We start from the raw sequence: 18,437 nt of genomic DNA, 5'->3' as shown, positions 1-18,437 counted from the left end.
GAGCAACACTGAAATCAGACCTGGGATTTCTTGATCTGTTGACATTTTTGCACTGTAAAGCAATGCAGACTAAGGATTCTAGTTATTTATATCTGAACTGAGATGTTCACACTGAGGAGACTGGTGTCTGCATGGCTGCTTTACGTTTAACCAAAGGAAAGGATGCTGGAATCTGGCACAAAACTTGACGTAAACACTACTATACCAAGCATGCACTTAGTCACTTATTGTGCTCAGTCTGTATGTCACAGAAGAGTTAAACTCACTGCCAGAGGCTTGTAAAGCCAACTGTTCCTATGTTTTATGTGATGAAGCAAGTATACAAGGCCTTCTGGGATAGCTGATGCATAATCTCTAGCTAACCTAATGGTAGACTTCAGCAAGATTGGCTAGCTGCTTCAATAAGAGTTTTGTTTTGTAAGATATAGATTTTTACTAATGCAATTTCTTCTAGGAAGAAGCACATAAATATAACACTTTGATCACTAAATGAATTGCTGAGATCTCTGAATCTAAAAAGGAAACAGCTACGGTCAGACATTCAGGCAAATCTGATCGTCTGATCTAAAAAGGAAACAACCATGGCCAGACAATCATTTTATCTGGGCATAAAACTGAAAGTGAGCACACCTAATGTTACTAATCATCAGTCACTGTAAAGGAAACCTTACATACACTGCGGGTTCAAAGTCAAACTGTTATGGATTTTTGTTTTCAACATATATGCTCATTTGACTGCTTTTACTTGTGACTTGTAGGACCATTTTATCCCAGCAATTGCTTTACCAGCACAGTGTTATGATAATCTAGAGAAATGACAAAAATAAAACAAGTTGTGATAAAATGTATTTTTTTTTCTTTCAAACCTTCCCAAGTTACTAACAACTAATAAAGGGAACACAAAAATATGATTTTAAGAAGCTTAAAAAAAGTCACCCAGACAAAGAATATTACAGGAAATTTTGAATGTGAGTGCATAAAAATGGTACTGAGCAAACTAATGGAGCGCCTTTTAACAGTCTCTTCAGCATGGTCAGAGATCCTTTGTTAACCAGCCTGCAGCGCCACCCCCTCACCTTGTCAGATCCTGTTAATAAAAAGTAGTCCAACTATGGTCTAATTGTACACTGATGAAGGACAGAGAAAAGCACAAGTGTCGAATGAAAAATAGAGCCACTGTTAGCATCTGGTAACATGAGCCTTCACGTAAAACAGAATAGGCAGAAATAGGAGGGGAGGTCATGCTTAGCAAATGAGGTTTTCAGAGAGAGGGAAAAACAGAGTACTAGAACTGGTTAAGGGTGTTCCCTGTGCGGTGATGACTGCTTTCTAACAGACTATTACATAACGTGAACATTTGAAAATAATTTTTATTGAAACCCCATAACCTCTTACCCTACTTAAAGGAGGAAACACTGCCTTCTTTTATCCTTTATGACTGGTTTACATTTCAGTCCTACAAGAACAGACTCCTGGGCAGAATGGGAAAAGATTAAAGGTAGCCAAAGTGGAAGAGTATGTGGTTTCATGTTTCATGGCCAGGGTACAACAAAGTATTTTCCATACTGTATGTGTGTGTTCTTGTAAATGGTTTCCTTAAGGTTCATGTTTGTGATTTTATATTCCACTTCTTCCTTCTTTCCCCTGCTCTCCTCTTTCTGTTACTGTACATATCATCTAATAAAAGCCTGGCTGTTAATTTGCTTCAGCGGCCGAAATGACAGGGTTTTTATTAGACACCAACCTTTAATGAGGGCACAGCTTTCTATTTTAACTGTGAGACATTCAAGTTAAATGAAGTGTGCATTTTATACAGAGCAGTTTAAAAAGATGTTCTAAGGTTTCTTTGTTTAGAAAAATCTACATGACTGGGGCTAATAAAGACACAACACAGATCTGTTCAACACTCATGAATGCGAGAATGCAGAGATATCGAATGACCATGACGACTCCCTAATACCATGGGAATTTCAATTCAAGCACAAACAGCTGTGTACTTTACTCTGATATAACAGAGGGTACACTAGTGGCCATGTGCTGCAATCATGGAGAGTAACAATGTGACGGGACAGGAGCTGAGCCGTCACGATTGTCCCTGGAATCTCTGGAATGTGGTGACACTTGAGGACATCTACTGTTATCAACAGTGTTTCCTGTTTGTATACAAGAGACACAGCTTGATTCACACACTTGCGTCCACATCAAGCAGAACTATCCTTCAATGGTTGAATAATATTCAGTTACATTACAGTATTTGCATCTATGAAAATGTCTAATACATGCCAAATAATGTAGCTATGCCTTGCGAAGCTATAGTTCTTACTTCTTCCACACCACTGCATTCTCCTGCACATGGCTCGACGTCTGAGTCATCCTAACAAAACAAGGGTCCTGTCAGCTCACACTGACCTCTGTGACGTTCATCAGCTAACATTAAGTGAGCCACATTTGTTGTCAGCAGGTGAGTCACAGACAAATGGCTGTTCTATTATTCAGAAACACCACAGCAAGTTCCACACAAGTTCCACACAAGGCACAAACTAAACCAACTCAAGGAGACGTCAACAGGAACTGTGTGTGTACACACACAGAGTTCAAGTTTTAAAAGTACAGGGTTTTCAGTGGACAATGTTGATTTGTCTTTAAGAACAGACCATTAGAGCATCTACGCTTCAAAATAATACCTCTCTAAGAGTAACTTAATATAGCATTTCTTAGTTATCCCCTCTAAAAACTAGTTGTAGCATTAGAGCTTGTGCTGCCATACATTAGAATGCAAGACTACTGCTGTGATTTTACACCAGTACACCAATCTCATTAAAACAAATGGCACTCTGACTGCAGTATGTTGTCTGTACAAGACACTGCATTAATATTCAGTTTTGCTACCCACCAGTTTTGCCCAAGCCATTCAAATACCTGCACACCTAACAATGTATGCAGCATGTTTTTTAAGAATGTGTCTGTGTGATGAGCAACAGATGCATGCAGGCTTATCTGCTCACTTCTGCATGTTTAAGGACTGTTGTGAGCTTGCATGCCCTGAAGTGTATGTTATATGATCCCATTCTCTAAAGAACCCTGAGCTACATGAGTGGGCTTGTACCTGTGGGTGTGTAGGCACCATGTTACTGTTGCTGTGAGCAGAACTACGAAGCTCTTTTTTTTAGCTTTAGGCTGCAGATCTGAGTGAGGCTGTTTGGCTATGCTCTTGCACTTCTCATTATCTAACAGGAATTTACTGGATCGCAAATCAAAGACGGGAGTGTGTTAGTGCTTGTTGAAATACTTTGCTGTCAGGACACACTGTGAAAAACAGAAGGCTACCAAAGCCTGTGAGTGCATGTCCAGGTCCTGCCAGTGACATGATTTGTGAAGTGTGTGTGTCCTAGTGAGTCATACATAGACTGTGGGTGGGTGCGTGGTGCAGTGGACACATTTTAGATTTAAGTCTCTTGCAGAGCTTGCCTCAGTTGCATAAATATGTTTCTGTATGTTTATTAGACTGAGATGAGTTTACATTCACGAAAAACTACGACATTTGGTTTAGACTTAGCCTGTTGATTTGTGCTGCAGTTTATTATGCCATACCACTTAATCCTCTATCTATAATCAAATAAAGGAATGGACTCTTCCAAGGGAACATACATACTCAAAGGAGAATTACCATAGAACATTATTTATAATATATTAACCTTGATGTCTTTTATTAAGAATTGTACCAACCATGTATTCTTTCTTAATGACACAATAATCCTGATAATTTGAAGATTATCTACTGGATTGACAGTCAGTGTCACAGAGGCCAGCAGACATGCAGCTGGACTGCAGCTGTGTGTTTGAAATACAGTTAAACATGACACTTCCTTCAATCCCCATGTCCAGTTCTATGGTGTTTTTTTTTTTTTTTTTACACACTGTACTTTTCTCTATTCCTGTTTTACAATTCTTCATTATTCTCTCTTAACTCTATACATATTCCTCCTCTTTCTCATCCTCTATTGGCCTATCTCCCATACTCCCCTCCTACTCTCAGCCTGACAGAATGCTTTGGGGCCTCTGTTGCTGGCAGCCTCCCAGTCTGTTACATAACAGTACCATGAGCCTCCCTGAATCACTGCTGGGCTCGGCTAGCTTCAACCAGGTTACATATCTAGCACTGGCTTCTTTAATACTGCACTTACAGTGTAAGAATCTGGCTGTGTGGGTTCATTTTTTGTTTCTGCAACTTGTTATTCCTTGCTCCTGTTGACCACAGCCCAGCACCAATGATGGAACATCAGTGTGACCCATGGGCCATCTATTATCATTATGTAAGGCTAGAAGTAATACGGGACATTATCTGTATCTGTTTCTGCTTTAGTGAGAATTCAAAACTTCACTCATCTGATTTCAACCCTTTATTTTTAGCCTTTTCATGATCACTTTCTAAAAGTCATACTGCCATCGCCCTTTGTTTGAGGAACTCATGGTATCTACAACCAAACTGCAGTTCCTTGGTGGCTATTTGTTCAAAGGCAAAAACAACTAAAGTTTCTTTAGTGTGACAATGGTCAACAAAATCAGCGTAGCTCAATTAGGCTCTAAAGATGTTTCATTTCCAGATCAGACTTTTCTCCTAGTCTATGCACCTGCGGCCAAAGAGTCTGCAAGTTTTCAATCAAAATCAAAACAATGAAGCAATCAATTTGTCTGATTAACCCGGCTCAGAGGTGTACTAGTTGGTGAACTCAGCTCCTGTAGTGTCTGACTGAAACAAAAAAATGCACAGTCCAATAAACTTCACCGGTGAGGACTCCTGAAAACAGTGCTGACAATGTCTTGTTGCATTTATCTTTTAAAATTCTCTTTAGAGTCTAGTTGCAGTAGCTGCAGTCTGTGTCATGATCTGGAACAATATGTTCTGACGGAAAAGAGTGGGTCATTTCCACTTAAATCTGGAGCAGAGTCTGTGATACCTCTAACCTACTTTTCTTCCTGTCCCCAGTCTCCCTCAGCAAGCCTGGGCTTTCTCTATTCCTCCTTCCTCCGCTAACCTCCAGCTCTACAGCCTTTCCTGGACTGTGGTCAGCTGCCAGTTCTTAGGGAGCAGCAGTACCTTGGTTGGACAGTTGACAGCTGCTCTGAGTGAAGGGGGAGCTGTCAGTTTCTGAGAAAACCCAATTCATCAACCAAACCCTTTGACCTGCTCAACCCCCTCATCTGTCTAGTTCTGATCTTGAGAGACCCTGCAAAACTGGCCACACAGCCCTGACTGCTCCCCTTGTTCCGGAGACCCTCTGAGGTAAATCCTTGAAGTTTTGTTACACCAACTTGGGCAAAACTGCTTTTGGGCTGGCTCTACAAAAATCATTAAATTTTATAACATCAGGGAACTTGTCAGTATATTTGAATTCCTTTTTCTTTGTAGCAGCAGTTTAGTGGCCCCTCATTATGCAAGCTTCCAATGAAACTAGCATGCATTAGTAATTGTTAGATATACTGAAACTGCAGCCTTAGGAGCTGCTTATATGACAATGACTGCTCTGCAGTAACAGTTGTGAAAACGTAACATTACTCAGACATACCATTACTATTAGCCAAAGCTGTTTAGTGTTAGACTTCACAGGTAATGTCCAGTCACTGTCATTATTTTTCAAAGTTAGGAAAACACAATACAGCATACAGAAATTGACTTTACCTGACTGGATAGTCATATCCCACTGCACCATGCTGAAGTCACCCTCCCGGCAAGTTCAGGAGTTCATAGTCCCGGTACAAGCACAGTCAAAAGGGTGGAAAAAAAAAACCAAACAGAAAACACAACAGCAGCAGAGGGCTGAGGAGAAGTCCAGCGACAGAAAAGCCACATTAAACAGGTGTCCTCTCACCAACAGCTGGTACTCCACTGGGAGCACAGCACCTCACAGTCCCTCGCCTTTCTACAAGTGTGTGCACGCCCCGGCAGAGAGGGTATGTGTAGGTCTGCGTGTCTGTCGCTTAATGCACCTTGGATTGCAGCAAGGTCCATACACGGGTTTCAGTGTCTCCATATCATTTTTTCACTTTTATGAGAATTTCTTCAGGAAAACAAAAAAAAACAAACAAAAAAAAAACAAAAAAAAAAAACCTTTCACCGCCAGTTTAAAAGTAAAACTTCACAAAGAACAAAAACAAGCTGGAGCCAAACCTCACCTCCTCAAGAACAACTAACACACCCCCTCCTTTCTTGCTTTCCATTTTCCCTCACTTTCCTTCTGTTCCCTCACTGAGAAGTTATGCAATAATGTCATTTAAGACATGACCTCGCCCTCCTCTCCTTTTCCCCTTCCCTCCCCCTTCTACTGCTGCTCACTCCCACACTCAAAGAAGCTTCAATCTCGATCGCATAGTGTAGCACGATCACTTTTGTTTGCTGTGGAACAATTCAGAGACAGGTTTGTGACTGGGAAGACAGGAAATGTTAATTGCGCTCTGCTGTGTGAGCCCTAATGTTTTGTAACAATGTTAACATGCTCTCACACACAGATTCATGCACACTAGTGCACATGAACCTAAAAATCTGTCTCTGATCCTAATCCTGAAAAACGTCACCTGTCTTTACATCCGCCTGAGTGTTTAACAAAAAATTCCCCAGCATTTATCCATTACTGAGGAAGGAACTTGGTGAAATAAACGGGTTGCGTAACTTGGTGTGGAGATAAAGCTTTAATGAGCTGGTCTATGGGGACATTCCATTCTGTCTCACTGACACAAATGTATACATGTACAAATGCTCCTGCAGTTACATGACATGGATCTCCACAGTGCTATGAAAGTATCTTCATGCTAGAGTTAGCTGCCTGAGTTTGACTAGCAGAATAATGTGTGGAAGAAACAGGCCCATAAGAACAGGGCTTTGAATATGGGAGTGGTGGCCTGAGGCTGTGTAAGAAAATGTGTGTGTGTGTGTGCGCTTCTGTGAGGTAAATGTGGTCAAGTTTGTGGCAAGAATCCACAGGACAACTTTTGGGAAACTCTTAAGGTAAACACTGCCTAAAATACTAATAGCATAAATAAAGCTTCTTTTTTTATTACTTAAATTGCAGTCACTTCTAACTGTACTGGGCCTCAGCTTCCTTTTCGGCAGTACATTTTTACTGTATTTATTATTTTTGTCTGCAGCTGTTTGACCACCCCCCGAAGTCAGTAAATCATTAATGGTCCAACCCTGACTAACCTTTCTTTCCCGATAAATCACCAGCCATTCACCCAACTGTTCCTCCACAAACTCGGGCGGCCAACACCCAGCTGGGAACAATGGCTAATGTGGGTGATTTCTCTGATATAGTGAGGTGTGTGTATATGTGCAACAGTTACACTGTCGCAGGGCCGAGCAGAGCTGTGATATCTTTGCTCAAACACACTGACTGTATCTAATTTGGAGGAAAGCTTTCAGAAGCTTTTTTATATTGAAGATATAAACTTGCATATTGTCAAAAAAAGAAAAACATGTAATGCAAAAACAGAGAAACCTGAAAATCTATTCATCTAACAACAAAGAATCAGCAAGTTTGAATGAAAAAAGACATAATGGTAAAATTGTTGCTAAATACATTTATTTACCCACATTCAGCTATGAATTGGAGCAGACAGGATATTACGCTGAACTTCCAAAGTCTTGAATCAGACTGATTTTTTATCACCTAAAGCCATGATGACAAAACTGTCCCTAAATGAGCTATTTTGGGGGTGTTTGTGACTTCTTTTTGTAGGCTCTGGTCCACTTGTACTTTGGCAGTCTAACAAATCAAACACATAAATGCAGCAATGTTGTGTTCTCCACTATGATTTGAAGCAAACAAAGCTGCTGCATGTCCCTCTGCACAGAGAGCCATGTACTCTCAGCTCTAAGCTATCCCCAGACACAAAAAGAGCCTACAGCCTTAAATCCACACTGCAAACATGCAGCACACTCTAATCTACCGTAACTGGAGGTTAGCGCAGAGGAGCAAGCCAATTAGGTACAGCAGCTCCTTCACCCCGTTCTTTCTGGAGACTTTACTCCATGCAGTCTTCTCCGTGTACACAGAGTTTCACCTGAGCACTCAAATCTCTTTGTCTCCCCAGGCCTTTAAACACCCTCTGTGATGAGTTCCCCACTGACAAATGAATAAAAAAAATAAATAAAAAAAATATGTAGAGACACATCTGACATTTAATTTCTCTCACAAAAGTGTCTTGTTTTCCCACTTTCTACTCAGCCTCAACTTATGTAACATATTCTTTATGCACTCTTTTAGGTTGAGGAATTTACATTGGAAATGGGCCACTTTTGTCAATGATGAGCAGTGCTAAGCCAAAATATTCGCTTGAGCTGGAAGTGTTGGCATTCAGGATCTGTAAAGTGACTGAACAGTGTTTTCTGTAAATTCACCCAGCAAAATAACTGTTCCAAAACCCAAGAAAGAAAGATGTGCAGTATATAATAGTACATATGTTTACATATGTCCACACACAATAGTCAACAGGGATGAGTCCTTGCCTGCTATCTTTATAACATTTCTTATGAGAACAGACCGTGTTTTGGTAAGTTTGTTTTATAAAATCAGGTCAAGAGCCAAGACAAGAAATAGGGCAAAAAGCCAACACAGTTTGCCCCACATGTCTGCTAGACTGCACTCTATCACCTGACTACTAAGCCTGTGGACAGAACATATGCGCATGAAAGGATGCAGTGGAGTGCTGCAGGCAAGTACTGCTAAGTCGGACATTGTGCAGAGACAGACTAAGACTAAACGAAACCCCATTTGAAAGAACAGAGGTTTAACAGAGACAAGAAGAAGAGTAACCAGGCAGTGTATGTCTTACTCCGTGACAGAAGCTGGTTTAAATGTAAAATGCTGTTAACCACCAAGGGAGGGAGGAAGAAAGATTTTGAAAACTGCCACAAGACAGTACTGTAGATTTGTAGTTTTCATATGTAAACAATGTTTTTAGATTCTTTTGCCTAAGTTTGTGCTGAGGTCAAAACTAGCCTTACATTAAAAATATGCAAAGGGGTGTTGTTACCAGGCTGGGTAACAAGGCTGGGCTTATTCAATGAATAAGAAAAAGTTTGCATGTATCACTGTCTCACCATTCTTGCGCTCCTGTAGAGGCAACAGGTTGGGAGCAGGCTGAAGGGACAACTCCTGGAGCTCATTGGTCACGGCCTCGCTCTGAGGGCTTGGTGCAGAGCCTGGCGTCCCAGTGGCTTCCATACTGCCAGGACGTGGCTCCTCCCCTTTCTGTGGGTGTAACCCTACCAGGGTGATGGAGAGACCTGTGGCAAAAATATAATAGGTAACAGACTCATCAAAAGGGTCCATGTGATATTAGGATGGCAACTACAAAGAATAATCTGCAATTCTTAATTTAATTAAGCTGCAATCTGCAGCTAGAATATCCCTATTTATCAGACACAGAAACAATGCATTTTCACTTAAAATGTTTATCAGTTGAGTATTGAAGAAAGCCATGAAATAAAAAAAGATAAATCGTACCCAGCCATTTTCACAAGTTACAACGAATCAAAAAGTGAATAGTTTTCTCTGTCTGTCAGCCTACCTGCCTGCCTTATACACACACTTACGCACTCACATACAAACAGTCACTCTCTCACGTACACACACACCTGGAAAAGGGGAGAATAAAACAATAGCTCTAGGTTGGGAATTAAGGCAACCATCACAGAATAATTTGCATGTATGAGCTTTTACAACTGTTGCTGTGGCCACTGAAAGACAGAACTCTGTTTAGGGGTTTTTTTCTGCTTTCATTTTTTCCTCAAACCCAGTGTGATTTCCATACACTCAAGCCTTGCTTAAGAACTGTAGGATCATAGCTTAAATAAAAGTTTAACATTTTGAGAGATATGTTGATTATCTTACAAGGATCAAGAATTAAATGAGCAGTATGGTGGAAATATAAAGCTACTGCTAACAGCAGTCTCTCAGCTTAGCACAAAAACTAAAAACAGTGAGAAACTATGCTGGTTCTGTCCAAAGGTAACAAACCACCGTCTAGCATCATTTGGAGCTCACTACAATGATGGCAAATTAAATTCACACCACCAGGAACTTTTTCATTTCACTGTGCAACATTTGCAAAAAAAATGTATACTGAAACTTTACCTAAGTTATTTACGTAACATTAAAATGACACCAACTGTGTCAATATTTTGACATGATGCAGTTTGACATGTGCTCACAGTTGGGCTATAATGAGGTATAGCTGTGAAACACTGTTTTAGACTGGAAGGTACATTTGTAATACAAACTGGTTAAGCTTGATGCTAAACCTAAAAACGAGCCTGTGTCAGATCAGACTAGTTTGGAGGGATACTTTTTCCATTGTAACTCAGGTTGCATTTATTTAAACCTGCTTTACTGAACAGATTTTCCTGATTTACTGGAGTAAGCCTGGTGTAACTGGTTATCTTCCTTTAATAAACACACTGTGGACTGAGCAGAGCCAATCACTGGCTCTGTGACTGGCTCTGTGGCAGCCAATCACTAAGTTATTTACAAATGCAGGACATGCTGCCGTGCTGTGTGTTGATCTCTGTCTTGCTCTCTCTGCAAATATGTGTTTATTAGTGGTGGAGTTCTGATGGGGATTCTGTCATTATTGCACAGCAGGGCTGAAAACAATGCTGCGGTGTTCTCTTGAGATGTCACTCTTCTCTCTCACAAACGTAAACACTAAATGTACTTGATGTCAAATAGAATACATTTAAGACCTTTTGCTATGCTTTTTAGAATATGGCACAAATATAATCAAGCAAATTGAAACAGAGATATAAGAATATCTTCAGAGTTTGAGGGCTACATAACAACTGTCTAATAACAGGCTGGTGTACAAAAACAGTTTCACACCAGCCTTCAGTATTTGACACTTTTTGATACTCCATTTTACACAGATAACATTTCAATCAGTAAAAACCAAGTACTCAGGCTGAAAATCCAGTCATGGTGCCTGTGACCTTGTTTAAGTCTTGTTTGTTTCTTTCTCATCTAATGATGTTAGGTGACATCTTAATTTGTCTTATGGATTTGAGTGTGTTTATATTTTGGATGAAGCAGATCTTAATAGATAATGCAAACATGATTGTATATTTAAAACCAAAACAGTATTTAGATTAATGGAATAGTAAATCATTATCACATACTGTATGTGAAGTCATAAGTGTTAAAATCTTTCATCATCCTGGATTCATATCAAACCTCCTAATATCTTCCAGTCCTTGCTACGGCACTCATGTTATGTTATGTCATGACAGCATCAGGGAGCAAATTCTCTGGTATATCTGCTAATCTAACTAACCGACTGCCTAGAACAATACTACCTTGACAGGAAAAACAGAAGTTACTTTTGCATGTTCATTTTTTACTGATCTTATTAGACTCTTGAAATAATATGTTAACAGCCAAAACAAGTCAAGCCAAGTGAATCACAAGCTTTTACAATAAGAACTCAGACTGAGGAAAAACAAACCGGGAAACTGGTTTAGGAAAGAAAGTAAATAATATAATAGAGAAATTCAGGGGTGCTAAAATGCAGCACTTATTCAATCAAACAGTAACGGTCAGATTTATATTTTATATTTCTATAAAGAAATCAGTCAGCACTTTGACAAATATTGAACAATATTACTAGCATCTGGGACAGTGCATGCTCAATAACAATGCAAGGCACAACATGTGCTCTCTGTCTCAGTACAAACATCAGTTTGAGATGCATATCTCTAAGGAAGATATAAGAAAGTGTGAAAATGTGTGGCTTTAAGGTGCTGCAGTGTACACAATAATCTACCCTACAGTGACCTTGATATCAGATGTTTTGCAGTTTATTAACCGCACCATTTTAAACAGATGGCTTTTCAAATGCTTACTGCATAAGCAGCTGCTTCATCGTTACTTTCCCAACAGAGGGCTGCTGTTTGAACATGCAGTGTGTACTAATCTGGTACAAAGCATTAGAAAGAGATATTTAGAACTATAGCATTCCTGTCTACACGCCCACACTAGCTTTCAGATATGATTACACTACAAGTTAGCACACACAACAGAGATACATTCCTCCTGACAGCCATGGTTTTTTTAAACTATCAGAAACAGGAAAACCACTACCTAGAACTGAAACGCCCTCAGTTTGAAGCAGCCAAGTGGAGAATATGGCTCCCTGCTGCACTGTCATAAACTAAACAGAAACCAGGCTTGTTCCTTACCTGTATTAAAGAATCCTGAAGTGCCGTTTTCCCATTTCAGAGAGAGTGGGCTTCGAATGGGTCTGTTGAAAAACATTTAAAAAAACAAACAAACAAAAAGCTTCAGCAGAGAACAAGTGTCGTCTTTTCGAACAAACCTCCCATATATTCCTCTATTACTTTAAAGCTTATGTTACTGAGCAGCAGTATCTTCATTAGTGTAAGGAGGGTGTGTGCAAAAGAGTAAGCGAGGTTAAAAAAGACTCATGAAAACTGATAATCTGGGGCTCTGGAGGCCTCTCCACGGATGTCATAGGGCAGCAGCCCACAGCTGTCACTGTCCAAAATAGACACACATGCTAAGCTAGGGTTAGCTTGCGTCACTTAAGACGCGACTTAAAGTGATGCTACTATATAAAATGTCACACAGGCGATATGATAAACGTAAAAGGTCACCAACGACAGAAAAACGCACTAATTGTTAGCACCCACTACATCTAAAACCCACCCGGCTCCTCTGCAGACACTCCAAGTTAGCTAGCTGCCATTAGCATGATATAACAGTCTGGCGTTAGTTACCGCTAACCGCTAGCTAGCTGTTCAGCGTAGTCCCGTCACGCTGCGGCTTTTTTCTTCATTAGGAAACAAATGAATGCTCCGAAACTACGCATTTACTATGTGTTTATGAGCTTACTTATCATGGTCGCCACTTGTGTGATGTGTCTAAGGATAAACAGCTTTGGCATCACAGCAGCACTTCCGAATCACAAAGGAAACTTTAACCGGAAAACCCTCCTCTGCGTGGGACGCAAAGACCCACTTCCTTCACAACACCTTTCCCATCAGCAAACCGCTAACGCTACTCCTCTGCACCAGGAGACAGAACAAGAGTCCTTCCTACACGTGTCAAACACAATACTATCTCAGAAATAAACCGTATTGTATTAAAGACTAAATGGGTAAAGTAAATTGCAGATGGAGTTATGCAGTACTTATAACCAGAGATACGTTCCCTTGTACAGTGTCTGTCTCCATCTAGTGTCAGACTGTGCAGCCTGGAGGCAGCAGCTACAGGTTTATGTAACACTGTGAGTGTCTTTTGTTGTAGACGATCCAACTTTGGGTATTATGTTTGTAGTGTTACAAACACTTTTGTCAATTCTTCAGCCAATACAACCAATAAACACGAAATACAACAAACTAAAGAAACATGAATTTGTTGGAGCATCCTTTCCATTCTTGATTTCTTTTGGGATTTTTTTTTTTTTTTTGTGAGTTTCTGCTTAGTTTTCACATAAACATAAATTAGTTTGGTAATTTCTTACTTCAAAATGTGCTCACATTAGTTCAAATGGTTATTATCAGACATACTGTAAACACATCGTCAGGTTGGTTTTCTATACGTTACTTTAGAAACATGAAGCAGGTGTGCAGCACCAAACTAACTTTACACTGATTTGCACTGTAACCATGTATGTCTTTCTGTCCTGTCTAATCTTCTTCTTCTTCTTTTCCTTTCGGCTGCTCCCTTCATCCAAGAACCTCCTCTTTGGTCTTCCTCTAGGCCTCCTTCCTGGCAGCTCTAACCTCAGCATCCTTTTACCAATGTATTCACTGTCCCTCCTCTGAACATGTCCAAACCATCTCAATCTGGCTTCCCTGGCTTTTTCTCCAAAACATCTGACATGAGCTGTCCCTCTGATGCCCTCATTCCTGATCCTATCCATCCTCGTCACTCCCAGAGAGAACCTCAACATCTTCAGCTCTGATACCTCCAGCTCTGCCTCCTGTCTTTTTCTCAGTGCCACTGTCTCTAAACCAGACAACATTGCTGGTCTCACCACTGTCTTGTCCACCTTTCCTTTCATTCTTGCTGACACTCTTTTGTCACACATCACACCTGACACTGTCCTCCACCCGTTCCAACCTGCTTGCACACGTCTCTTCACTTCTTGTCCACACTCTCCGTTGTTCTGGACTGTTGACCCTAGGTCCTTAAAATCCTCCACCTTCTTCACCTCTACTCCCTGTAACCTCACCGTTCTACTTGAGTCCCTCTCATTTACACACATGTACTCGGTTTACTGCGGCTAACCTTCATTCCTCTCCTTTCCAGAGCAAACCTCCACCTCTCTAGATTTTCCTCCACCTGCTCTCTGCTCTCACTACAGATGACAATGTCATCTGCAAACATCATGGTCCATGGAGATTCCTGTCTAACCTCATCTGTCAGCCTGTCCATCACCACAGCAAACAAGAAGGGGCTCAAAGCCGATCCTTGGTGCAGTCCCACCTTCACCTTGAAGTAACGTTTTCCTCATTCATCAGCTCTTCAAAGTATTCCTTCCATCTTTCCATCACACTTGTGGCACCTGTCAACACATTTCCATCCCTGTCCTTAATCACCCTAACCTGCTGCACATCCTTCCATCATTCCCAAATTCTCATACGCCCTTTGTTTGGCCTTTGCCACCTCTACCTTCACCTTACGCTGCATCTCTCTGTCTGTTCTCTTCTGTCCTCTCAGTGTCCCACTTCTTCTTAGCTAACCTTTTCCTCGTAACACACTCTTGAACTTCCTCGTTCCACCACCAAGTCTCCTTATCTGCTTTCCTCTTTCCAGATGACACACCAAGTACCCTCCTACCTGTCTCCCTGATCACTTTAGCTGTAGCTGTCCAGTCATCTGGAAGAACCTCCTGACCTCCCAGAGCCTGTTTCAGCTCCTCCCTGAAAACCACACAACACTGTTCCTTTTTCAACTTTCACCACTTGGTCCTCTGCTCTGCCCTTGTCCTCTTCATCTTCCTCACCACCAGAGTCATCCTACACACCACCATCCTATGCTGTCTGGCTACACTCTCCCCAGCCACTACTTTCCAGTCACTGATCTCTTTCAGGTTGGAACGTCTACACAAGATGTGATCAACTTGTGTGCTCCTGCCTCCACTCTTATATGTCACCCTATGCTCCTCCCTTTTCTGGAAAAATGTGTTCACTACAGCCATTTCCATCCTTTTTGAGAAGTCTACCACCATCTGTCCTTCTACATTCCCGTCCTGCATACCAAACTTACCCATCACTTCCTCGTCACCTCTGTTTCCCTCATCAACATGTCCGTTGAAGTCTGTCCCAATCGCCACTCTCTCACCACTAGGGATACCCTGAATCACCTCATCCATCTCCCTCCAGAATTTCTCCTTCTCTTCTAACTCACATCCTATCTGTGGGGCATAACCACTGACAACATTCAACATCACACCTTCAACTTCCAGCTTCAGACTCATCACCCTATCTGACACTCTCTTCACCTCCAGAACATTCCTAGCAAAATCCTCCTTCAGGATAACTCCTACTCCATTCCTCTTTCCATCCACACCATGATAAAACAGCTTGAACCCTGCACCTAATCTATAGGCCTTGCAACCTTTCCACCTGGTCTCCTGAACACACAAGATATCCACCTTTCTTCTCTCCATCATATCAGCCAACTCTCTAGTTTTCCCTGACAAAGTCCCTACATTCAAAGTCCCTACTCTAAGTCCTACACTCCTGCCCTTCCTCTTCTCTCTTTGCCTATGAACACACCTTCCTCCTCTCCTTCTTCGACCAACAGTAGTCCAATTTCCACTGGCACCCTGTAGGTCAACAGCACCAGTGGTGGTTGTTGTTAACCCAGGCTGTGACCGATCTGGTATGGAAGTCATATTTGTGATTCGCACGTTTGATTTGGCTTAAATTTTACGTCGGATGCTCTTCCTGACACAACCGTCTGCATTTACCTGGACCTGGAACAGGCACATGAAGACATTGGATTATGCCCCCTTGTGGTTGCATTCTTTCTGTCCTGTCTATTAGGAATACTTATTGTCTTGAACACAGAAGAAGAAGAAGAAGAAGAAGAAGAAGCAGAAGTACTTTATTCCCCAAGGGGAAATTAAATTGTTACAGCAGTTATTCTCATTTAAAGTTATTAAATTTAATATTATTTATATTATATAAATTAATAGTAATTAATAAAGTAATAAAGCAATTAACTTGTATGTAGAAAAGTCATAAAGTAATTATTTATTTTTGGGGTTTTGTGTGTGTGTGTGTGTGTGTATGTATGTGTGTATGTGTGTGTGTGCATGCATGCGTGTGTATGTGGTGTGTGTGTGTTATTGTTCATATTATGGAATTATAGAGTCTTATGGCCGTGGACACAAAAGACTTCAGATGCAGAGGATAAATCTGCCCCACCTTGTAAAGGGAAATATTGTATATTTTACTCCAACAATTGATTTCACAACCATGCTATACTTAATATTATACATAATATATTGTGTTTATTGTATTTTTGTATTATTGTGATACTGTAAATATTATATTTACTATAGTAAAAAAAACGCACATAAAAATCGTGAATCTACTCTTGAGTCTTGGAAAAGAAAAATATACGCTATCTTTTGAATGTAGAAAGTAGTTTATGCTGCACCTAAAAAATAATAGTAGAATAATTGAAAACAAGAACGTCTCATCAATTGAAGGGTCAGAGGTCAGTAGAGCCGGTTCCGAGCTCATTTGCATATAGAACGTACGAACATTCCAAAGGACGTTAATGACGAATCATTACGTCAGGTGTCAAAGCTGCAGAATTCAGTCTACAGTCTGCTCACACGTCTGAGGTGCTTACACGTACATTTTTCACTGCAAAAAATAAGAGGTAAATAAGAGCTGCACATTTGACACTTGGCACATGAACTTGTTGCAAAATTAATGTTAATGTCTGTTGTAGGAGTTCACTAAAAACGTTCCTCTGCTTTAAAACGTCTTTGGGTACAGCAGTACAAGTCAACTGACATGTCAATACTTAATGGGATTTTATTTTTATTCACTTAATTTGATATAGTGGATTGTACATTGTAGCGGTCTAATGTCTTTTTGTAGTTTGTCTATTCATGGAAGTTTGTTAAATTATAAGTGTAGCCTATTTTTTCTTATAGTGAAAGGGAAGGCAAATGCACATGTGCTGACAGTTGCATTACCCAGCTGTCATTAATGACTTTCGTCGATTGTGATAATACACAGTACAAGCATCCGTAGTAAACAGTGTGGAACTAGGTCAACATGCCACTGATTTGTCCCTGTGTCTCTGTCTTTCTACCATTTTCCAGTCATGTTGCGAAGAAGGTTTCGTTTACAAAAGGCAGGATATTACAATGAGGAAGGAATTGTAGTTGTCTCCTACAACGAGGTCTTAAACAGGTAGGTTGTTGGAGTGTTTGCACATCTGCATGTAAACCTGCAATGAAGGTAGCACATTATACATCTTCACACAACCTCTTTCTCAACCTTTACCTTTTAGGGTCTGTCGGAGGAAGAAAAGTCTCCATAGAAGACAAGATAATTTCTCGATGGGAAACAACATGAAAGAGACCCAGCCCAGTGATATTTCGATCCCAAGTGACCCTACTCTTAGGACCCCAGTGACTGGCCCAGAGAGAAGAGGAAATACAAGTAAGTAACTGTCTCTCACCTGTAACCGCAGCAGTTTATATGAGAAAAACTAGTTTCAGTTATATTTTTACCTTGTTATCAAACACCCTGTTTCTCTCTCTGCAGTCACAGCAAAATATGTCGGTGGCCTCATGCTGCTGGTTCTCATGGTTTTTGGTGAGTCACTTAACTTCCTACTAAAAACAATCATTTCTAGAGTAAAACCTGGAGCAGTTGTTTTATTTTAGTCTCTGATCCAGGTTTGCAGAGACTCCTGTCAATAAAAATCATATTTCTAACCTTTTTGTTTTATGTCGTTTAGTACTTTCACAAATGCAGGAGCATTTAAAAGAGGCCCACGAGGAAATCAAGTTCCATAGAGAACGGATGGACAGATTTCTTCCTGTAGTCGACACAATACCAAACTTTGCCTTAGAGTCACAAGGTAATGAATCCTTTCCATCTCCATTTATGTCATCATGACACTAACATCTGTGTTAATGGAACTTGGTTGATTTGTAACTTTGCATGCAACTGATCATGAGTGCAGGTGCCAGAGTCCTACAGCTACTTTCTTCTGACACATACTGGCCCCATAAACGCACTGAACTACTGTGGGACAGAATATTCTACTGGCATTATTCCTCTACAATGCAAAAAAGAGTGATTCAGGTGGGGACACGGCCACATTCCTAAATGCTACATTATCAGTTCTTATTTTAAAGTGTATTGGAATTACACTTCTAATTTT

At 40.6% G+C, this 18,437-nt stretch overlaps 1 protein-coding gene across 2 annotated transcripts in view; it reads right to left on the bottom strand.

Annotated features, from left to right (window-relative positions):
- The window catches only part of mrtfab (myocardin related transcription factor Ab), a 39,236-nt gene extending 26,190 nt beyond the window's left edge, over positions 1–13,046 (bottom strand). Inside the window, exons 1-3 of one of the 2 annotated variants that reach the window (XM_026314830.1) lie at positions 12,903–13,046; positions 12,230–12,291; positions 9,098–9,283 (exon numbers count right to left, since the gene is read on the bottom strand). In XM_026314830.1, the coding sequence (XP_026170615.1) occupies positions 9,098–9,221 (124 nt within the window). In that variant the 5' untranslated portion in view covers positions 9,222–9,283; positions 12,230–12,291; positions 12,903–13,046. Of the gene's footprint in view, positions 1–9,097; positions 9,284–12,229; positions 12,292–12,902 lie in introns of those variants that run through there. The other variant, XM_026314838.1, reaches the window with a different exon arrangement.
- Between the last annotated feature and the right edge of the window lie 5,391 nt (positions 13,047–18,437).

The sequence above is a fragment of the Mastacembelus armatus genome, chromosome 19 (genome assembly GCF_900324485.2).
Source record: "Mastacembelus armatus chromosome 19, fMasArm1.2, whole genome shotgun sequence".
Classification (NCBI taxonomy): domain Eukaryota; kingdom Metazoa; phylum Chordata; class Actinopteri; order Synbranchiformes; family Mastacembelidae; genus Mastacembelus; species Mastacembelus armatus.
This window is presented reverse-complemented; position numbering and strand designations above follow the sequence as displayed.